The sequence below is a fragment of the Plectropomus leopardus genome, chromosome 14 (assembly GCF_026936395.1).
Source record: "Plectropomus leopardus strain MGB_pleo_1.0 chromosome 14, ASM2693639v1, whole genome shotgun sequence".
Taxonomy (NCBI): Eukaryota; Metazoa; Chordata; class Actinopteri; order Perciformes; family Serranidae; genus Plectropomus; species Plectropomus leopardus.
The window spans coordinates 14,085,576-14,103,696 of NC_142189.1; the positions used below are offsets into that span (position 1 = coordinate 14,085,576).

At 37.5% G+C, this 18,121-nt stretch overlaps 3 protein-coding genes across 4 annotated transcripts in view; 2 read left to right on the plus strand and 1 right to left on the minus strand.

Moving 5' to 3' along the window:
• Positions 1–307: 307 nt before the first annotated feature.
• On the plus strand, positions 308–7,385 carry pole2 (polymerase (DNA directed), epsilon 2). The gene is made up of 19 exons (XM_042501058.2): positions 308–438; positions 1,122–1,222; positions 1,342–1,417; positions 1,969–2,046; positions 2,211–2,304; positions 2,423–2,497; positions 2,583–2,666; positions 2,748–2,804; positions 2,909–2,957; positions 3,081–3,153; positions 3,901–4,073; positions 4,169–4,258; positions 4,374–4,428; positions 5,962–6,021; positions 6,100–6,177; positions 6,349–6,457; positions 6,729–6,905; positions 7,041–7,108; positions 7,222–7,385. Exons 1-19 carry the CDS (start codon positions 368–370, stop codon positions 7,238–7,240), a joined length of 1,587 nt encoding a protein of 528 aa, XP_042356992.1. The 5' UTR covers positions 308–367; the 3' UTR covers positions 7,241–7,385.
• A 392-nt stretch (positions 7,386–7,777) lies between these two features.
• Positions 7,778–17,179, plus strand: klhdc2 (kelch domain containing 2). Of its 2 annotated transcripts, none has more exons than XM_042501447.2 (14): positions 7,778–7,910; positions 8,549–8,848; positions 12,114–12,193; positions 12,305–12,422; positions 12,565–12,677; positions 12,888–12,972; positions 13,172–13,255; positions 13,894–13,974; positions 14,104–14,162; positions 14,356–14,465; positions 14,540–14,612; positions 14,759–14,846; positions 14,944–14,996; positions 15,084–17,179. In XM_042501447.2, exons 2-14 carry the CDS (start codon positions 8,567–8,569, stop codon positions 15,205–15,207), a joined length of 1,350 nt encoding a protein of 449 aa, XP_042357381.2. In that variant the 5' UTR covers positions 7,778–7,910; positions 8,549–8,566; the 3' UTR covers positions 15,208–17,179. The 2 variants fall into 2 exon arrangements, with proteins under 2 accessions (XP_042357381.2, XP_087943266.1); XM_088087140.1 differs by lacking the exon at positions 7,778–7,910 and adding an exon at positions 7,967–8,087.
• The window catches only part of nemf (nuclear export mediator factor), a 40,703-nt gene continuing 39,758 nt past the window's right edge, over positions 17,177–18,121 (minus strand). The window contains exon 32 of the mRNA XM_088087138.1: positions 17,177–17,442. Within this exon, the coding sequence (XP_087943264.1) occupies positions 17,365–17,442 (78 nt within the window). The 3' untranslated portion in view covers positions 17,177–17,364. The remainder of the gene's footprint in view (positions 17,443–18,121) is intronic.

The following is an 18,121-nucleotide window of genomic DNA, read 5'->3' on the forward strand; positions in this document are numbered from 1 at the left end:
GGTATGGATGATTTTCAGTATATTTTTAACTATCACCTATAAACTCAAGATGCGGTAACAAATTACAACAATAACGTAAAAAAATAATTAAAAATTAAAAACTTGTAAGCACAACGTCCATTATGCATGTAACATTACGAGAAAAGTTGTATCGTTTGTATGTTTAAGTAATTTATGCTAAAACAAAAAACTTTCAAATTTAAAAAATGGGTTTGTGCTGCTTGCTTTAACGTTATTTCATTTTTGCATAACGTTTTAATAAAACAGTTGTTTTCTTTTTTTTAAAACATTTCTTCAACGGAAGTGACGAAATACATGCGGAAGTTGACATTTAGCGCCAAATCTGAGTGGAACAGTAAAAACAACCATGGATGTCGCTCGGAAAATAAAGACTAAAGTGTCTACTGGCTTCAAGATGAGGGGACTTATACTTAGACCGTATGTATTTTAGTCATTTTTAAACGTTGTTAATGTGTTTTTGATGCAAACGCCGTAAAATTTGTGGCATTTGTGTAACAACAGAGCTAACATGATATGTAAGGTTATCTGTCACGTCGAAGGCAGCGACACTTTGGTGGACGCCGTTCAAACTTTGTGATTGATTTTATGGTAATGGTTATGAAAATAAGCAACATTAACAATATGCAGACTGTGATCATGCAACGGGTTATGCGTACGTTTTCATGTTTTCTTTGTTGTTTGTTACCACACGGAAGCTAGGAGTCATCCTGTATGTAACGTTAGCATCTTCCATGTTCATTCTTTCTTTACCTTTTTTACTTGCTCGAAATAAATTGCAGCGATTCACCTCAGCTGCTTTCATCACCTACACTTCAACTACATCTAAAGTGACACTTCACATCCTTAGAAGTTCCATCTTGAGTTTATACTATTGTATAATTTCTAACAAACAAGCAATTCACATTTAAATCATTCAGCCTGTTTATATTGTTTTTAATGTGGAAAGCAATAAGAAAAAAAACTTTTTAGAAAATGCATCCAGTGATTTCTTTAACTGAAGCATGTATATACACATTTCCTTGATAAAATTAATATTTTTCTACTTTTATATCAGCAGTCAAAAGTAACAACATTGGTGTATTTCTTGTTTTGTGCTCCAGTGAAGCCAGCAGATATCTTGTGGAGGTCCTGGAGTCTGTCAATGTCTCTGAACTGGATGATATTATTGAAAAGGTCCTGGATGCAGTGGAGAAGCAACCACGTAAGTGTCTCTCCACATCACTGTGTGTTTAGTGCACAATCTGCTGTAGACAGCACTTGTTTTTGTGTTTTCCTTGAGAGTTTTTACAGGTTGTGACCACAATTTGTGTTTTCCAACAGTGTCCTCGAGTATGATTGAGCTGTCTGTGGTGGAGAGTGCCGTCCAGGATTGCACTCAGTCTTGTGATGAAACCATGTAAGCCTTTTTTTTTTAAATTATATAACAATTACTGCATTAATCTATAGTTGATGCTTTGGATTTGTATTGATAGATGACTAAAATGATTTTTTTTTAGAATTTGAGTTGATGAAGTGAGTGAATTCCCCATTTCATTACCATATTAGCTTTTAGGTGCACCCGTGAATCTTAATCTTTCAGCAGTTTTTAGGTGCACCCATGAATTTTAATCTTTGAGCATACTGTTGTCTAGACTAGACTATCATGATGCAAATTATTTACAGGACAGGGAAACAGTAATGTGCACTAATATCCATTAGATCATATTAATTTCCAGCCATTTGCATATTAGCAGCTGGAATTTGAAGAGTGTGTACCAGTGATTCACTGTAATGTTATTGGGTAACTGCAGGCACATGCTTGCTTTATTGTGATAATGTAGTAACTACACTACAAACGACATTTTGTCATTTTATAGATACTCAACATACAATTAGATGTAGCTGTATTATCGATATTATTCTCCTGTAGAAAATCTTACTAATTTGAGTTGTTTAACTTTCTTCCAGAGATAATGTTTTCAACATCGTTGGAGCTTTTGATGTGCCCAGATACATTTACAGTGTGGAGAGGAAGAAGTTTGTACCGTGAGTAAAGGGACAGTTTCTGTCTCATTTTTAATAAAAATTATCCCAAATTATTTCATTCAGATTTGCTTTATTTTGCTGCTGTTTTTCGACCCAGTTCAAACATTTACATGTAATGCAGACAGAGTTATGAACCTTTTAATTTATTTTTTTTTTTCACACAGCATCAGTATGACAAGCCATCCAGCTCCCAGTTTGTGTGGTTTGGCCAAAGACAAAGCTGAACTCTTCAGGGAGCGCTACACCATCCTACAACAGGTCAGTGAGCTCTGGTCATTATCGAATTTGCAGACTGGGGAATTGACACAGTCTCTTTGCTGCTATTCCCAGGATATGCAGCTTGAATGTTGTATTTATGCAAACATATTTTTTGTAGCGTATTCATCGGCACCAGCTCTTCACCCCACCTGCAATCGGAGCTGCGGTTGAAGAGGGTCAAAACAAATTTCAGGTAACAAATCCTGATCACTAATTACAAATGACCCACATATAAATGCTTTGCATGTCACTAACAGATTTTTGTTTGTTTTTTCTAGCTCAAGACAATTGAAGCACTGCTCGGCAGCACAGCTAAACTGGGAGAGGTGATTGTATTGGGGATGGTCACACAACTGAAAGAGGTGAGTTGGTAATGAAAAGTTCTCAGAGGCTTTTGTCTCTTTTCAGTACATCTAATTTCTGAAACTTTTTTTTTTTTCAAGGGTAAATTTTACCTTGAGGACCCAAGTGGAACAGTACAGCTGGACATGTCCAAAGCAATATCCTTTCATGTGTTTGTTGGAGCTCCCCAACTAAAAACACTTTATATTCTACAGCATTTTGTTGCTTTCAAAGTGGATGTATTCCTTAACTAGGTTATCACCAGTTTCATAACGGCCTGTACACAGAATCCTGCTTTGTACTAGCAGAGGGTAAAATAATAACTACTACTACAACTGCACTAAAGAAAATGGAAAAAAAAAGATGCAATAAGATTAAAACAAAGCATCAGTATATGCATTATTAGAAGTGAAGCTTTGCCCTTTGTCCTGTAGGTTGGTATGAGGACTCGGTTTTTCATGTCAATGGCTTCGGGTTTCCACCAACAGAGCCGTCATCAAGCACAAGGTCAGTGGATTGAAAGAGAAGTGTTCAGATTGACTTTTATTGCAAGCTTAAATAGTGAGCTGTGAGTTTATCGATATGTGCAACCTGGCATTAGATACTGGAGTACGTCTGTGGCTTTTTACGTGTTGCCACTAAAAAGCTCAGACTGCTGATCTGTGTTTGGCAACATTGTGGGAAGGATCCCGACAGAGACAAACATTTTGGTGTAAAAGAGTAAGATCCTTTTTGTTCAACCAGAAATGGACCAGAAATCACCATTACTAAACCCACCAGAATCCAGTTAAATAAATAGTAATTTTTGTGTGTATAGAGAGTTTTCTTTATTTCTTGGTCAACTTTAAATGAAGTGTGTTTTATGATAATGCATTTATTTAAATGGAATCCTACAGCTTTGATGATAGCTATGTTGAGGCTGTTTCTGTTTAAACCAAAAGGATTTTACTCTTTATAAAAAGGTCGATCTCTGTAGGGTTCGATTCATAATGTTGTCAGGCACTTTGAGTGGGCGTGAGCTGGTGTTGTTAAATTTCCCACAGGGATTAGACTGCATCCTGTTTCGCCACTGCTAACTGCAGTGCTCTCGCTCAATCCTGAACCGATGTCAAAAACAGTTTTCCTCATCAGTCAAACACAAAATGCTGAAAAATACCAAAGTTACTGTTTAACTCTTGTAGAAATTGTTTCGTTCATCAAGAAGACAGCTTCGTGTGAAAGGGCAGTGACTCACTGATCCCTCCTTTTTTCCAGGGCTTACTACGGCAATTTGAACTTCTTTGGTGGTCCATCCACAACCTCAGTGAAGGCTTCAGCCAAACTGAAGCAGCTGGAGGAGGAGAATGAAGACGCCATGTTTGTAATTGTCTCTGATGTGTGGCTGGACAGTGTTGAAGTGATGGAAAAGCTCAGCATGATGTTCTCAGGTCTGCTATTGCATCATAGTCTTAGACTCTGTAAGTAAAGAATCTGCACTCTGAGACACTAATTACATTTAGCGTCACTTTGTTTTTTCTCACAGGCTATGCTTCGATGCCTCCCACCTGTTTCATTTTTTGTGGTAACTTCTCCTCTGCCCCGTATGGAAAAGCACAGATCAAATCACTCAAAGGTGAGACTTTTGGGTCCTCCTCACTTCTAACATACTGTAGATTTTGAGATCTTTGTGTTTAATAAAGAGATAAATGGGCACATTTCAGAATCAAATTCCTATTTCTCTTTTACAGAGTCACTGAAGGCTCTTGCCGATGCTATATGTTCATACCCGACGATTCACAGCAGGTAGGATCCCATTGAGTTGTCACCCTACCCTGCTCTGGTCTGTTCTTAAAGTTTTCCTGTGGAGTTTTTGACCTGTAGTGGTGCTAGGGAGCTGTTTTTCTGTGAGTTGTCCCTGTTTTGTTCATCTTGTGCAAATGCATGAGGAAGCACAAGCACCTGCAAGTGATACAAGGAAAAAATATCCCTGCTGCTGTATGTAAGTTTAAACTTAGTTTAGTCTGAAAGTTAGAAAACAGTCTAAATTAAAAACTATTTAATCTATGAAGTCTGAAAAAAATATGACATTAGAAATTGTTTATCCCATTTTCAATTACATAAACACATAATTTAAATACACCACTTTGCACCGTGCATTATGAACATTGCACATTATCCCACAAAACCTGACAAAAACCCACTTTTTAAAATCCTTTTTCATTTTCATTCAAAACACACGTTAGCTCTCTCACGCAAATTGCCACTCACATACATCCAGGATCCCGTACACCCAGTTTATGACAAGCCTCAGCGTGTCTCTCATTCAGCCTAGCAAGAAGACATCCAGCCAGCTGGAGTGTATGTGAAGGCACAGACATACTTTCTTATGTCCCTGAACAGCTGTGGACGACCATGAGTGCGGACATGTGTGTGTGTGTGTGTGTGTGTGTGTGTGTGTGTGTGTGTGTGTGTGTGTGTGTGTGTGTGTGTGTGTGTGTGTGTGTGTGTGTGTGAGAGAGAGAGTTGATCAGCTGCTGTTTAGTTTCACATACCAATCCAAACACCTCGTGTTTTCCTTCAGGTATCTTAACAACAACTTTAACCAACCAGTATTTCTGGTTCCAGCTAGCGAGGGTAGCAACATTTAATGTACTAGTCAACTAATCCTGCAGGTGGCAGTAACTCTCCAAGATATGCTGCAGTTCACCAACAAAGGCAAAGAAACAAAGACTTCATCCTGTTAAACATGGATGTAAACAATTCTGGTTGTAACACTTTAAAAGTTATTTTAAATAATGTGGAAAAAATGTGTTGGACCAAATTAGTTTTTACTAGCAATCAACTTAAATTTGTGTGCTCATAATTATGGTAACAGGCCATAACACATTCAAATTAAAAGTTTTTTTCTGAGGATTTAACTTACAAATATGTGTCCAAAAACATGGTAGTTAAATACTTAATTACCATAATTTTGAGTTTTCCATATTATCTAAAAGAAATTCTAAAGTAATTAATTACCATATTTATGGACACACATTTTGGGTTAATTACTCTTTATAAAAAAAAAAATTAAGCTGTTCCAAAAAATGTTTTCACATTCTTTTTAAAGGAATTTTAAAGTGTTTTCATGTACTTGAGATACAGTTTTGCAGATGTTTTATGAGAAATAAAATGCATTTAACATGTTTGTTAGAGCTGGAGGATACACAATATATTTTGTTAATCAATACTGAATGTAAACATACATTGTGTTTGTTCATAAGAAAACTCTGCAGGTCCACATTGTCTGCTCCAATTTCAGTGTTTGATTTTTATTTGTTTACCCTGATCCTGCAGTTGTCGCTTTGTGTTTGTTCCCGGCCCTGAAGATCCTGGTCCAGGAACCATCCTGCCACGGTAAACATCCACAGACATAAGCATCGCTGTGATTTGCTCAGTTATTTGTACAAATGTGGATAAATCTGTTTTCCTCAGGCCTCCATTGGCAGATCACATCACAGAGGAGTTCAGACAGAGGGTGCCGTTTTCTGTGTTCACTACGAATCCATGCAGGTAAAACCTACAAGGCTTTTTTATTTGATGTCAAAATATTTGTTATGCAGAGTGAACAGAGGTCTGATGTACACAAGGTTGATCTGAAAGCATTTGAAAAGTTTGTGATCACACTTTGACAGTATTTCTGCTTTAGAGACTAAAAGTGACCTGCTGTGTTCTTCCCATCAGGATCCAGTACTGCAGCCAGGAGATCGTCATCATCAGGGAGGACCTGGTCAACAAGATGTGCAGGAACTGCGTTCGGTTGCCCAACAACAATCTTGACATTCCAAACCATGTGAGTTTCAGCTTCTCTGAACAAACTCTCCCACTGAGTGAACTACCTCTCATTAAAAGGTCACTCAGTATTTTTAGTTGTGTTGTCAGAGGTTTTATTTTCCTTAAATGTGGTATTTAGTTCAGTAAGTTTTTGTCATCCTTTCTAAGTGCTCCTTAAGCAATGAGTTGTTGCTGCTAAGATTTTGGCAAATTACTTAGCCTGGTTTAATCTCTGTCCTTTTTATTTTTGTAAATGAATAATCTTCTTATTTGAATTATTTTCTCCCCAGTTTGTTAAGACCATCCTGTCCCAGGGCCACTTGACTCCACTGCCTCTGTATGTCAGTCCTGTATTCTGGGCGTATGACTACTCTCTGCGTGTCTACCCAGTCCCTGATGTCATAGTCTTTGCAGACAAATACGACCCATTCAGCATCAAAAACACAGACTGCCTCTGTGTCAACCCGGTAAGAAACAGAGGAACCCAAGTGAGGGCTATAAAAAATTGACAGAAAATGATAATCTTTTCGATCAGTCTTATTTCAATATGGATTCATGTTGAATTTGTCACAAACATAATTGTCAATAAAATATTTCTGTAGGGCTCATTCCCAAGAAGTGGCTTCACATTTAAGGTGTACTACCCCTCCAACAAAACTGTTGAGGACAGGTGGGATTTGTTCTTGAAGTTTCATTTTTTCTGCACATATTTCTACATATAAACTGTAGTTTCAGCCATCACTAATGCTCAGACTAATCAGTTCTGTTCTTATGTGTTCACAGCAAACTTCAAGGACTCTAAAGAAAAATGTGGAATAAGAAGTGAATCATATTCACTTGTACATTACTCATGTATTATACTGTATTTTTTCAATGGATTGGTAATCGAAATGCCATGTGTGTATGTTCTGTCAGGATTAATAAAGGTTTTATTCTTTGTACTGAGATCTTTGTGTATGCATAATGATCAGCCCTACTTGAAGCATTAAAGCATCTCTGTAAATTAGACTATAGTTTTTAGTTTTTGAATTAAATTCAACATTTTAATTTAAATTCTATATATTTGCAAGCACTGGACTACTGATGCATTTAAAAAGGGGTGTAATAAAGTTAAGACTTTAACTTTGAAAATCACTTGTCAATATCATGTGATATTCTATTTCGTGGGACTTGATCATTTTTTTAAATCAATTTTTACCCATCTATTTTACAATTTGCATACTTTTCATTACTTCCATCATTAATTAAGACGCATTTTCGTCACTTTTATTTCCAATATTTTTGATACTTCCAGCCCATCCATCTATCTATCTATCGATCGATCGATCTATGCCGACCTTACCAAGATGGCGGATTTAAGAAGTCCACAACTTCCGGTCGTGCCCCCACAACGCTTGTGATGACCTCAGTTACATGGCGTACTGCGTTTGAAATTTGCAGGAAAAACAAACATCTCCCAACATAAGGCAACGGTGAGTGTAATTTATTTTACAAGAACTGCATTTACATGTAGGTTTGCATCGACGCAAACGTGGCCGGTGCGATTTAAGACTTTTTTTTACACCGACTGTTTTGTATTTTTGAATTTTCTGACGTCTTGTAGCTGACGGAGGCACCCGACAAACAGCTGTTACGTGCTTGCTATCTTGGTAGGCAGTAACTAGTTTATTCAGTTTAAACCTAATAAATCAATCAATTCCGGATCTTCAGTTAGTCTAATCTCTAAGACAAAAGCTAAGCTAACGGCCAAGGTTGATTTAGTAACCTAAATAATTAAGCTAGCAAAGTAGGTCAGCAGTAATCGTGTTGCCAGCTAACGGCGTTGCCCTAAATTGGCTAAATTCTCGCTAACAAAGTGACTAAAAAGTGAATTTAAAAGGTTGAATGTGTGAATTAAACATTAAGAGAAACGAAGATACAGAGCGAAAATAAGACGATGTTGTCTGTTATGAGTAACGTCAGCTGAAAAGCATACCCTAACATCTATTGTTTTGAATGTGGGTCGTTTTCTGTGTACCTGTTTTAATTAGATTATTGGAAAATTAGCTTATCGAATAATCGTATCAGCAGTAACCCACATGATTTTCTTTCTGGCCTCTGGCACGGACAGGAGACAGTAGAGGCTGACATGGCAGAGAGAATGGAAGAGATGGAGGAAGACATGGGGGATGTGCCAGCCGGAGAGGATGACAATGACTCAGACAGAGATGAAGATGACAGACTGTTTGCTTGGATGGTCAATGACGACATGGATGAGGACGAGGAAGATGAAGAAGAGGAGGAGGTGGAGGATGAACAACCCTTGGACACTGAAGCATCTGAGTCCTTTGAGTTGGACACCCCAGCAGAGCGCAGTGGTCACATAGCTGTGATTGACAGAAACATCATGTATATTTGGGGTGGATACAAGGTAAGGGGTTTTGAAAGTTAAATGTCTTGATAACTGTTTTAATTTAGGGCCTGTGCACCGACTTCCTTATAATACATCCATGCTGTGCACGAACTGTGTGAGGACCCTCTTGGAATTCAGATAATTATTATTTTTCTGCTAAATGAATCACATTTTTGGAGGTCTAAACATGCTCATAAACTTATGAAAGCTCATTTGGTTCAGTGGGTAAATCAGGAGGTTAGTTTGCCTGAGGTTGCTGGTTCAAGGCTCATCTGTGGCATTTGACTTTCATGGCATGAGCAGAATTTTGGCTGATATCTATCTGCTCTTCTGATATAAGTCATTGATGACGCACCTTGCAACGAACATTGAAAACAGTTAAAAAACACACAATTGTCTCCTTGTCTCCTGAATTTTAAAATACTGAATAAGGAATTCTCCCTGCGAAGAACTTAGTTGATTATCGGCCTGGCTTATATATCAGTTGAGTTTTCAACAGATGTCACTGCTAATGCTGACCTAAAGGGAACGTCATAAACTTTCACAGTGTCAGGAGGTTTGGCTCAGTGGGGAAATCAGGCGTTTTGTATGTTTGAGATTGCTGGTACAAGTCTTATCTGGGACAGGTGGCGTTTGACTTTTGTGGCAGAAATGAAATATCAGCTAATGTATTTTTCTGCTCTGCTGGTATAAGTCATCGATTATGTGCCTTGCACCAAACATTTAAAGCAGTTTAAAAAAAAAACACACAATTGTCTCCTTGTCTCCTGAATTTCCATATACTGAACACTGAACTTTCCCTGCCAAGAACAGCCTGACTCATATATCGCTTGAGTTTTTGTCATACGTCACTGCTGATGCTGAGATAAAGGGAACATCGAAAACTTTAGGATGTCTGGAGGTTTGGCTCAGTGGTTAAATCAGGTGGTCATTGTACCTGAGATTGCTGGTTCAAGTCTTATCTGGGACAGGTGATGTTTCACTTTTATGGCATAAATAAAATAAAATATCAGCTAATCTATGTTTCTCCTCTGCTGATATGAGTCATCACTGATGTACTTTGCATCCAACACTTTAAACAGTTTAAAAACACCTGCCAAGAACTTAGTTGATTATCGGACTGACTCATACATCACTTGAGTTTTCGACAAATGATACTGCAGATACTGTGCTAAAGAGAACATTGAAACAGGTGCATTGTCAGGAGGTTTAGCTCAGTGTGTAAATCAGGTGGTTTGTGTCCATGAGGTTTCTGGTTCAAGTCTTGTCTGGAACAGGTGAATTTTGACTTTTAAGGTATAAATACAATATTGGCTGACATATGTGTCTGCCCTGCTAATATAAGTTATCAATGACGTACCTTTCCATGAACACTTTAAACACTTTAAAAAAAACACACAATTGTCTCCAGAATTTCCAAATACTGAATACTGAATTGTCCCTGCCAAGAACTAAGTTGATTATCGGCCTGAATCATATACCAGTTGAGTTTAGCTCAGTGGGTAACTCTGATGGTTAGTATCCATGAGGTCGCTGGTTCAAGTCTTGTCTGCGACTGGTGAATTTTAAAGACTGAGCTCAACCTGAAGCGAGCACAGAGCTAAAGGGAATGTTGGGGGAAAGACAAGAAGTTAGTTTAAGAGTCAGGAAAGACAGTCACGTTATATGCAGTTTGGTTGTCAGACAAGAAAGACAGTCAAGAGACAGGAAGTTGAGGTGAGAAACAGGAAGCTTGGGTTGAGAGATATAAAGATTAGTCAAGTTACAAGAAATTAAGTCGAGAGACAGGAAGTTGAGTTGAGAGACAGGAAGTTGAGTTACGGTAGAGGATGAGAGTATAAGAGGTGAAAATAGGAAAAAGAAACGGTCAGAAAGTAGAAAATAAGGGACTGAAATAGAAATCTTACAAAAAAGTGACCTATATATCAACAGGGCAGACACATATTACAGTCAATATTTATTTATTTATTTATATTTTTTTATGCCATTAAATATCATTTGGCTGTTGATTCATACAGTTTAGACACTAGTTTTGATATTACAGAACGAGTTAAGGCATGTAAATTGAGTGAAATAGCATTTTGGACAATAAATCAGGTGAAGTGGTCCCGAAACAGGTAAAACCAGTATCGGCAGTGACGTCTGTCTAAATCAAGAAATATCGGCCTGACTCATATATCAGTCAAGTTTTCGACAGACGTCACTGCCGATACTGGTTTTACCTGTTTTGGGAGCACTTCACCTGATTTATTGTCCAAAATGATATTTCACTCAATTTACGTGCTTAACTTCAATATCAATATCAAAACTAGTGTCTAAACTGTATGAATCAACAGCCAAATGATATTTAATGGCAAAAAAAATATTAATAAATAAATATTGACTGTAATATCTGTCTGCCCTGTTGATATATAGGTCATTTTTTGTAAGATTTCTATTTCAGTCCCTTATTTTCTACTTTCTGACCGTTTCTTTTTCCTATTTTCACCTCTTATACTCTCATCCTCTACCGTAACTCAACTTCCTGTCTCTCAACTCAACTTCCTGTCTCTCAACTTAATTTCTTGTAACTTGACTAATCTTTATATCTCTCAACCCAAGCTTCCTGTTTCTCACCTCAACTTCCTGTCTCTTGACTGTCCTTGTCTGACAACCAAACTGCATATATAACGTGACTGTCTTTCCTGACTCTTAAACTAACTTCTTGTCTTTCCCCCAACATTCCCTTTAGCTCTGGTGAATTTTAAAGACTGAGCTAAACCCAAAGCAAGCACAGTCACAGACAAGACTTGAACCAGCGACCTCATGGATACTAACCACCTGAGTTATCCACTGAGCTAAACCTCCTGATAGTTCATGTATTTTCGTTGTTCCCTTTAGCTCAGTGTCGGCAGTGGCTTCTGCCGAAAACTCGACTGATATATGAGTCAGGCCAATAATCAACTATGTTCTTGGCAGGGACAATTCAGTATTCAGTATATGGAAATTCAGGAGAAAATTGTGTTTTTTAAGTGTTTTAAATATTTGTTGCAAGGTACGTCATTAATGACTTATATTAGCAGAGCAGACACACGTATCAGCTGATATTTTATTTATGCCATAAAAGTCAGATGTCACCTCTCCAAGCCAAGACTTGAACCAGCAACCTCAGGCACAATATCCTCCTGATTTACCCACTGAGCCAAACCTCCAAACACTCTGAAAGTTTTTGATGTTTCCTTTAGCTGTGTTCTCAAGTCTGTACATTTATGTACATAACACATTTTGTCTCTCTTTGTACAAGAATGCTCAAAACCACGGATTCTTTGACTTGTATCTGCCGAGAAATGAGATCTGGACATACAACATGGAGTCAGGAGTATGGTAATTGCTGTTATAATAAAATTGCATATTGATACAATTTTCACGAGCACTATTTTTTTTTTTTACTAATTTACACACAAAATAGACAAAATATAACCTAAATGTTCACAGGACAAAGCATGTAGCCGGAGGAAACCTGCAAACATCCATGTCAGGCAGCTGCGGGGTGTGCGTTGACGGAGTCCTCTACTTATTTGGAGGTCATCATGCCAGGGGAAATACAAACAGGGTACAGTTTGTATTTTACATTAAGCAGATTTCTTAAGTATTTTTCAAATGATTGCCTCATGTTTAATCATAAGACCTTGAAGCAGGTCAGCTTGCTGTTTGTGATCATATTACAAAACTATATTTTGTGCTGTGCTTTGCAGATCTACCGCCTGCCCCTGAGAGCCCCCAACCTTGTCTGGGAGGAAATGAGGGATCTTAAAGGACTCCCGCCATCCTGCAAGGACAAGCTAGGGTGCTGGGTTCAAAAGAACAGGTAAGAGATCACAACCTTTTCTTCCTGGATTTTGATGTTTGGTAAACATTAAAAGTATACTATGCAGGATTTTCCTAAACAACACAATGTATTGACTGATATAAAATGAATAACTCTCCACCAGAAAAGGCATCAAAAAAGGTTTTTAAAAGTGGTCGCCAATTGTTGTCATCTTATATTTTGAGATTTTTTTTTTTACTGTTACCGCAGACTGATATTCTTTGGGGGTTATGGCTACGCTGCACAAGGACCTCATCAAGGGACTTTTGAATATGATGAATCATCCTCACATGTGGTCAGTTAACAAAAATCCTCTTTGCTTGATAAACACCAACTTTAATTGTTGCATCTTTTTATATCAGTGTTTATTTTTAAGTTTATTGGTTTAAAGGATAATCTTTCACAGCAGGTTTAAAAAAAATAGTCAGAGCATTTATTTGCGGTAGAGATAATGTTTTATAACACTTGACTGAAAAATTGGATTTATGCTGCAGTGGGACAGCCCTGGACGAGGCTGGAACAACCACATCCATATCCTGGACCTGGAAACATCTACATGGAGCCAGCCCAACACCACGGTGAACACTTGCACAAACACAAGTTATTTCCCTGTAGCAAGTAGAGGCCTCATTCTCTTAGACCAGCTTCTCCATTTTTCATCCCCATGTCCAGGTCATTATCTTGCCAATAACTACTTTTACTGCATCTCTTTAGGAATATTAGATTATACAACTGAAAAAAGTGATATTAGGGATCCACAGATTAATAAATGTGCTACTTTGGCCTTGCTACAGCTGTCTCTCTCCCTCTGGTATGTTTTTACCATAGACTGTATTTAATGAACGTGACCCCACTTATACAGGCGTTGGGATGCTAAAGAAAAGATCCAAAAGTGCAGTGCACTTAAGCGAGCTTTATTTATTATTATTATTATTATTATTATTATTATTATTATTATTTATTTATTTTCACTTGACTTTATATTAAACAAAAAAGGATTCTGATGTGGAAAGTTTCAGTTTTGATCAAACTTTTTTTTTGGAGTTTGTTATATCCCAATTTTTAGATTTTGACAGAAAGATTTTCATATTTATTGTTTTGTATTGTATTGTATTCCACATATCAGTTATCAGTCTCACTGACTACTAATTATTGGTATCGGTTAACCCCTATATGACATTATCCATTTTCTCTCTGTTGGCATATCCTGATGTAGGGGAACACCCCATCACCCAGAGCAGCTCATGCTTGTGCCACAGTTGGTAACAGAGGCTATGTCTTTGGAGGAAGATACAAGGTAAGGAAATTTGAAACTAGGAATTCAAGATATAGACGCCTTTAAACTCACAGTTTATTTTTACCTGCCTGTTCACCATAAAACAAATGATTATTTCCAACTCCAATCTCCATCTCCTTTGGTCCACAGAACTACAGACTAAATGATCTGTACTACATCGACCTAGACACATGGGAGTGGCATGAAATGTAAGTGTTTTTCATTTACGTAGGTCACTCACAATAGCTAAAAACCATCCTAATATCAGGACATCTTTTGTCAATGTGTGAATCTAATCCTAGATATCGGTCTTCCATGTTTTCCATTGGAGGATGATTAGCCTTGAGCATTCTCTTAATTGTGTTTTTCTTGCTCTAATATTCCCATCTGTCCCTGTTGTAGGAGCGTTCCCCAGCAGGGTCCTGTGGGCCGGTCTTGGCATTCCTTCACTCCCGTGTCACCAGACCACATCTTCTTATTTGGAGGATTCACCACAGACAGAGAGACACTGAGTGAGTCTGACACTAAATAATCCCTCGCCACCTCAAAATGATTGCTTGTCTCAAAGAATTATTATATTTTTCAGGTGACGCTTGGCTGTACTATGTGAGCAAAAACGAATGGAAGCCTTTCAAACACAGTCACACAGAGAGCCCGAGGTAATCCACTCATCTTAACCTACAAGCACACAAACAGTGTTCATATTAAGTTTAAGCTAAATGACTCTGGGCAATGATCACCCATTAGGTTATGTGTTTATGAGAAAACAATGTGTATGTAGACGATGCCTTACGCTGTATTTCAGGCTGTGGCACACAGCATGCTCCGGTCCTGATGGAGAGGTGTTTGTGTTTGGAGGATGTGCCAACAATCTGTTGTCTCATCAAAGAGCTGTAAGATGCAAGTCATACCTTGATATAACACATTTGTTTTCACATTAATTAAAAAACTTTCTACTGAATTAAAATGTCTTTTTTATATATGTGACAGGCTCACAGCAACGAGTTACTGGTTTTCAACGTTCAACCTAAATCACTAGTTCGGTGAGTTTGAACATTTTTACACCTTAAGTTAAGATGTTCTCCTTTTTATTATTTTTGTGCTCATATTTTCTTGTCCCCGCTCCCCAGATTCTGCATGGAGGCTGTTTTGCAGCACAGGGAGCGTTTGTCTAGTTACTGGGACTGTTTGCCGAAACACCTCCTGCACAGCCTCAAACTGAGAATGGCACGTGTCAACACCCTGGGCTCCTAGACGAACATGTCAGTCTAGTCCAGAGGATTACAGGAGACTATGTATGTATGGATGAATGTTACCTCTCAAAGCAGGTAGTCCTACTGGAGCATTAGTTTAATGTGTGTGGACACAAAAAATCTCTAAGCAACAGTGAACAGCTGTGGAACTGTTAGAAATGGATCCTGACTGGCACTGTTCACAGGCGATCCTTAAAACTTTTTTTTTTCTTACCTTTTCTTATAAGTTAAACTCTTGCAAAGCCAGTAAAACATAAAGTGGAGTTGCAGTGCAGGTGATGCACAGCATATAAGAGAGAGCAGCAGTTCCTGGACTAGCTTCGGGTTAGTTTGTTTTAGTAAAAGCATAATTTTTCAGCAGGACTTCTTTAAATATTCATTCTGAAAAGTTTAAATGTAACAGCATAGTTTTTATTTCCCTGTTCTAAGACAAATGGTTTGCTACTTATGTACTGGATAAAAAACAATAAGATAAAATAGTTGTCAGCAATTAGTAACTGCAAAAACAGGGAAACTATGACAGCGCTTCCATGTTTAAAGCCCCTGTTCAAGGCAGGAATATTGCGCCATTATGCCACCTCGCCATTCTGTATAAAAGGTACGATCGCACAACTGGGGGTTGTTATGCGTGCAACCGCGAGAAATTTAAAAAGCAGCTAGTAGCAGTAAGTGGCTAACTCAAAGAAAAAGAACAGTAGCTGTAAATGTCTGCAAAGTGCTCAAACAATGTGATTCGGGATTTCCTTAACCTCCGAACATAGAATGAGATCAGCTGCCATATAACAGGAATAGTGAATGATTGTGATTGACACATTATGCCATTGTTATTGTTTAGAAAGTGCTGCAGAAACGTATGATATATGTCAAACTAGAGGCTGTTGTGTGCAACGTCACGCCTTATTTGCTTCCGCGATGATGACATGCTATTGAAAATCGCACACTGTTAGCTGCTCAATACTGCCGTCATTTGGTCCTGTGTGAAAATAAAAAGAAGGGACTTAGCAGCAGCCCTATAGCATGATCTCTTTGTAAAAAGGGCTTAAGATTGTTAGGGGGTTATGTTGATTAATGCTAACAAAAACAATTATTTTTTTAACTTGGTTAAAACGAGAAGTTAATATTGTGTTGTGATAGACAGTGCAGTAGTAGATACCCGCTCAACTTAGAATACGAACAGAAAACCCCGCTCTCATGATCAGCTTTTCAGGAAAACCACTAAAAGAAACCCTGTGAGAAAATTAATTGTGTGAGGCTAGTAAGGAAAAATAATAGTTTGAAAAAAGGGAAGGACTTCCCTTTCCTCAACAAGATTGTAGTGCATCCTGTAGGTATAGTCAAAGAGTCAAGAGAAGAGATCAGGTCCCGTAAAACAAACACATACGCCAGTCACTTGTTCAAACTGTGGTTTTCACTGGTCTTACTCAGAAATCGAACTTAAAATATCAGTCTAATGTCTTAACACTAAATAAATGGTGCGAGGCTGAAACAAGTTTGCTTTAACAGTGCAGAATTTTTTAGAGTGCCTGTTGCTTTAATTATTGCTAATGTTTGGCACGATCTTTAACACAGACGTTTGCTAAATCTTGGATAGTTAAGTCTCACAGACCTAAAACTAGTGCTTTGTTACGCAAGACTATCTACTCTGAAGCCACAGAAATGTTAATTTTTATTTATATATAAATATAGGTATTTATATATTTGTGACAAAATGTGGGGATCTTTATTCTGAAACAGGCTTATAAAGTCTTTTAAATTGTCATGAGTGGCTCCTGTAGCATTTAAATTTATTTAATCAATAACTTAAAATACTGCAAGTATATTGGATGTTGAGCCACGTTGCACTGAAATGCCTAATGTTAGTAGGACTTTGTATTTGCCTGGTTTGCACAATGTTCCCTCTGTGTTTTTTATTGTAGAATAAAGAGTATACTGTTAATTCGTACTCAAAGAATAAACAAATTCTGTTCAGCTTCCTTAATTTACATGTTTTCATTTCAAACAAATCGTTGGTCAACAAATACAATCAATATTCAAAATAAAATTTTTGATATCTTAACAGGGAAACACGGTTGTGATGACCAGATCTTAACTAGTAATGCTCATACTTTAAATGTAGATGAAGTTGGCAGAGTCCCACAGGTCTTTGTTTACCCGTCTCTCATTTCTTCTTGGCAGCAAGCAGGTTTGGAGCAGATACTTTAACTTTGCCAGGCATGTTTCTGGATAGATCGGCATCCTGCAACACAGAATAATATTAGATGGGACACAGTTGTAATAACAGCATCAAGAAAGACATATTAACCTTTGATTACCTCTGTGAATATTGATTAATTACAAACAAATCAATCAATCAATCAATTGTTTAGACTGTGAAATGTCAGAAAGTTTGTGGGGAAAAAGCCTAATGTTACCTTAAAAAAACTGATTGAAAACCTCATAGTTTAGTATGACATAAAAAATACCACAGTAAACCATGTTTGTTAAATGAAATACTCTACTTAGACTTTTTTATGACATACAATTCTTTTAACATAAAAATGTCATACTATAGTATGGCACCCAAAATATCACATCAATGCAATAGTGCAGTATGTCATCCAAAGTATCATGAAAGTTTCGAACTAAAATATGTCGTCCAAAACATCATGAAAATGTCATTGTATGGTATGTCGTCCAAAACATGATAAAAAAGTCAAAGTAAAGTATGTTGTCCAAAATACCATAAAAAAGGCAAATACCCAAAAACGTCAAAACTGTAACAGAAATGTCAAAGGTTGGTTTATTGTCAAAAATGGCCCGAAAACATCACAGTATAGCATGTCACAAAATGTCAAACATGTGACGTCCAAAAAACAGCTGAAAAACATAAAGTAGCATATCAAGACACGTTATACTATAGAATGTTGCAAATACAC

What these genes read in the sequence shown, in the direction of transcription:
- pole2 (XM_042501058.2), top strand. Translation starts at nt 368, where the DNA reads ATGGATGTCGCTCGGAAAATAAAGACTAAAGTGTCTACTGGCTTCAAG. An exon ending in AGCTGGACATGTCCAAAGCA is followed by an intron (nt 2,805 to 2,908) that starts ATATCCTTTCAT and finishes CTAGGTTATCAC; the next exon opens with CAGTTTCATAACGGCCTGTA. An exon ending in ACTGCCTCTGTGTCAACCCG is followed by an intron (nt 6,906 to 7,040) that starts GTAAGAAACAGA and finishes ATATTTCTGTAG; the next exon opens with GGCTCATTCCCAAGAAGTGG.
- klhdc2 (XM_042501447.2), top strand. Translation starts at nt 8,567, where the DNA reads ATGGCAGAGAGAATGGAAGAGATGGAGGAAGACATGGGGGATGTGCCA. An exon ending in GGAGCCAGCCCAACACCACG is followed by an intron (nt 13,256 to 13,893) that starts GTGAACACTTGC and finishes ATCCTGATGTAG; the next exon opens with GGGAACACCCCATCACCCAG. An exon ending in TGTTGTCTCATCAAAGAGCT is followed by an intron (nt 14,847 to 14,943) that starts GTAAGATGCAAG and finishes TATATGTGACAG; the next exon opens with GCTCACAGCAACGAGTTACT.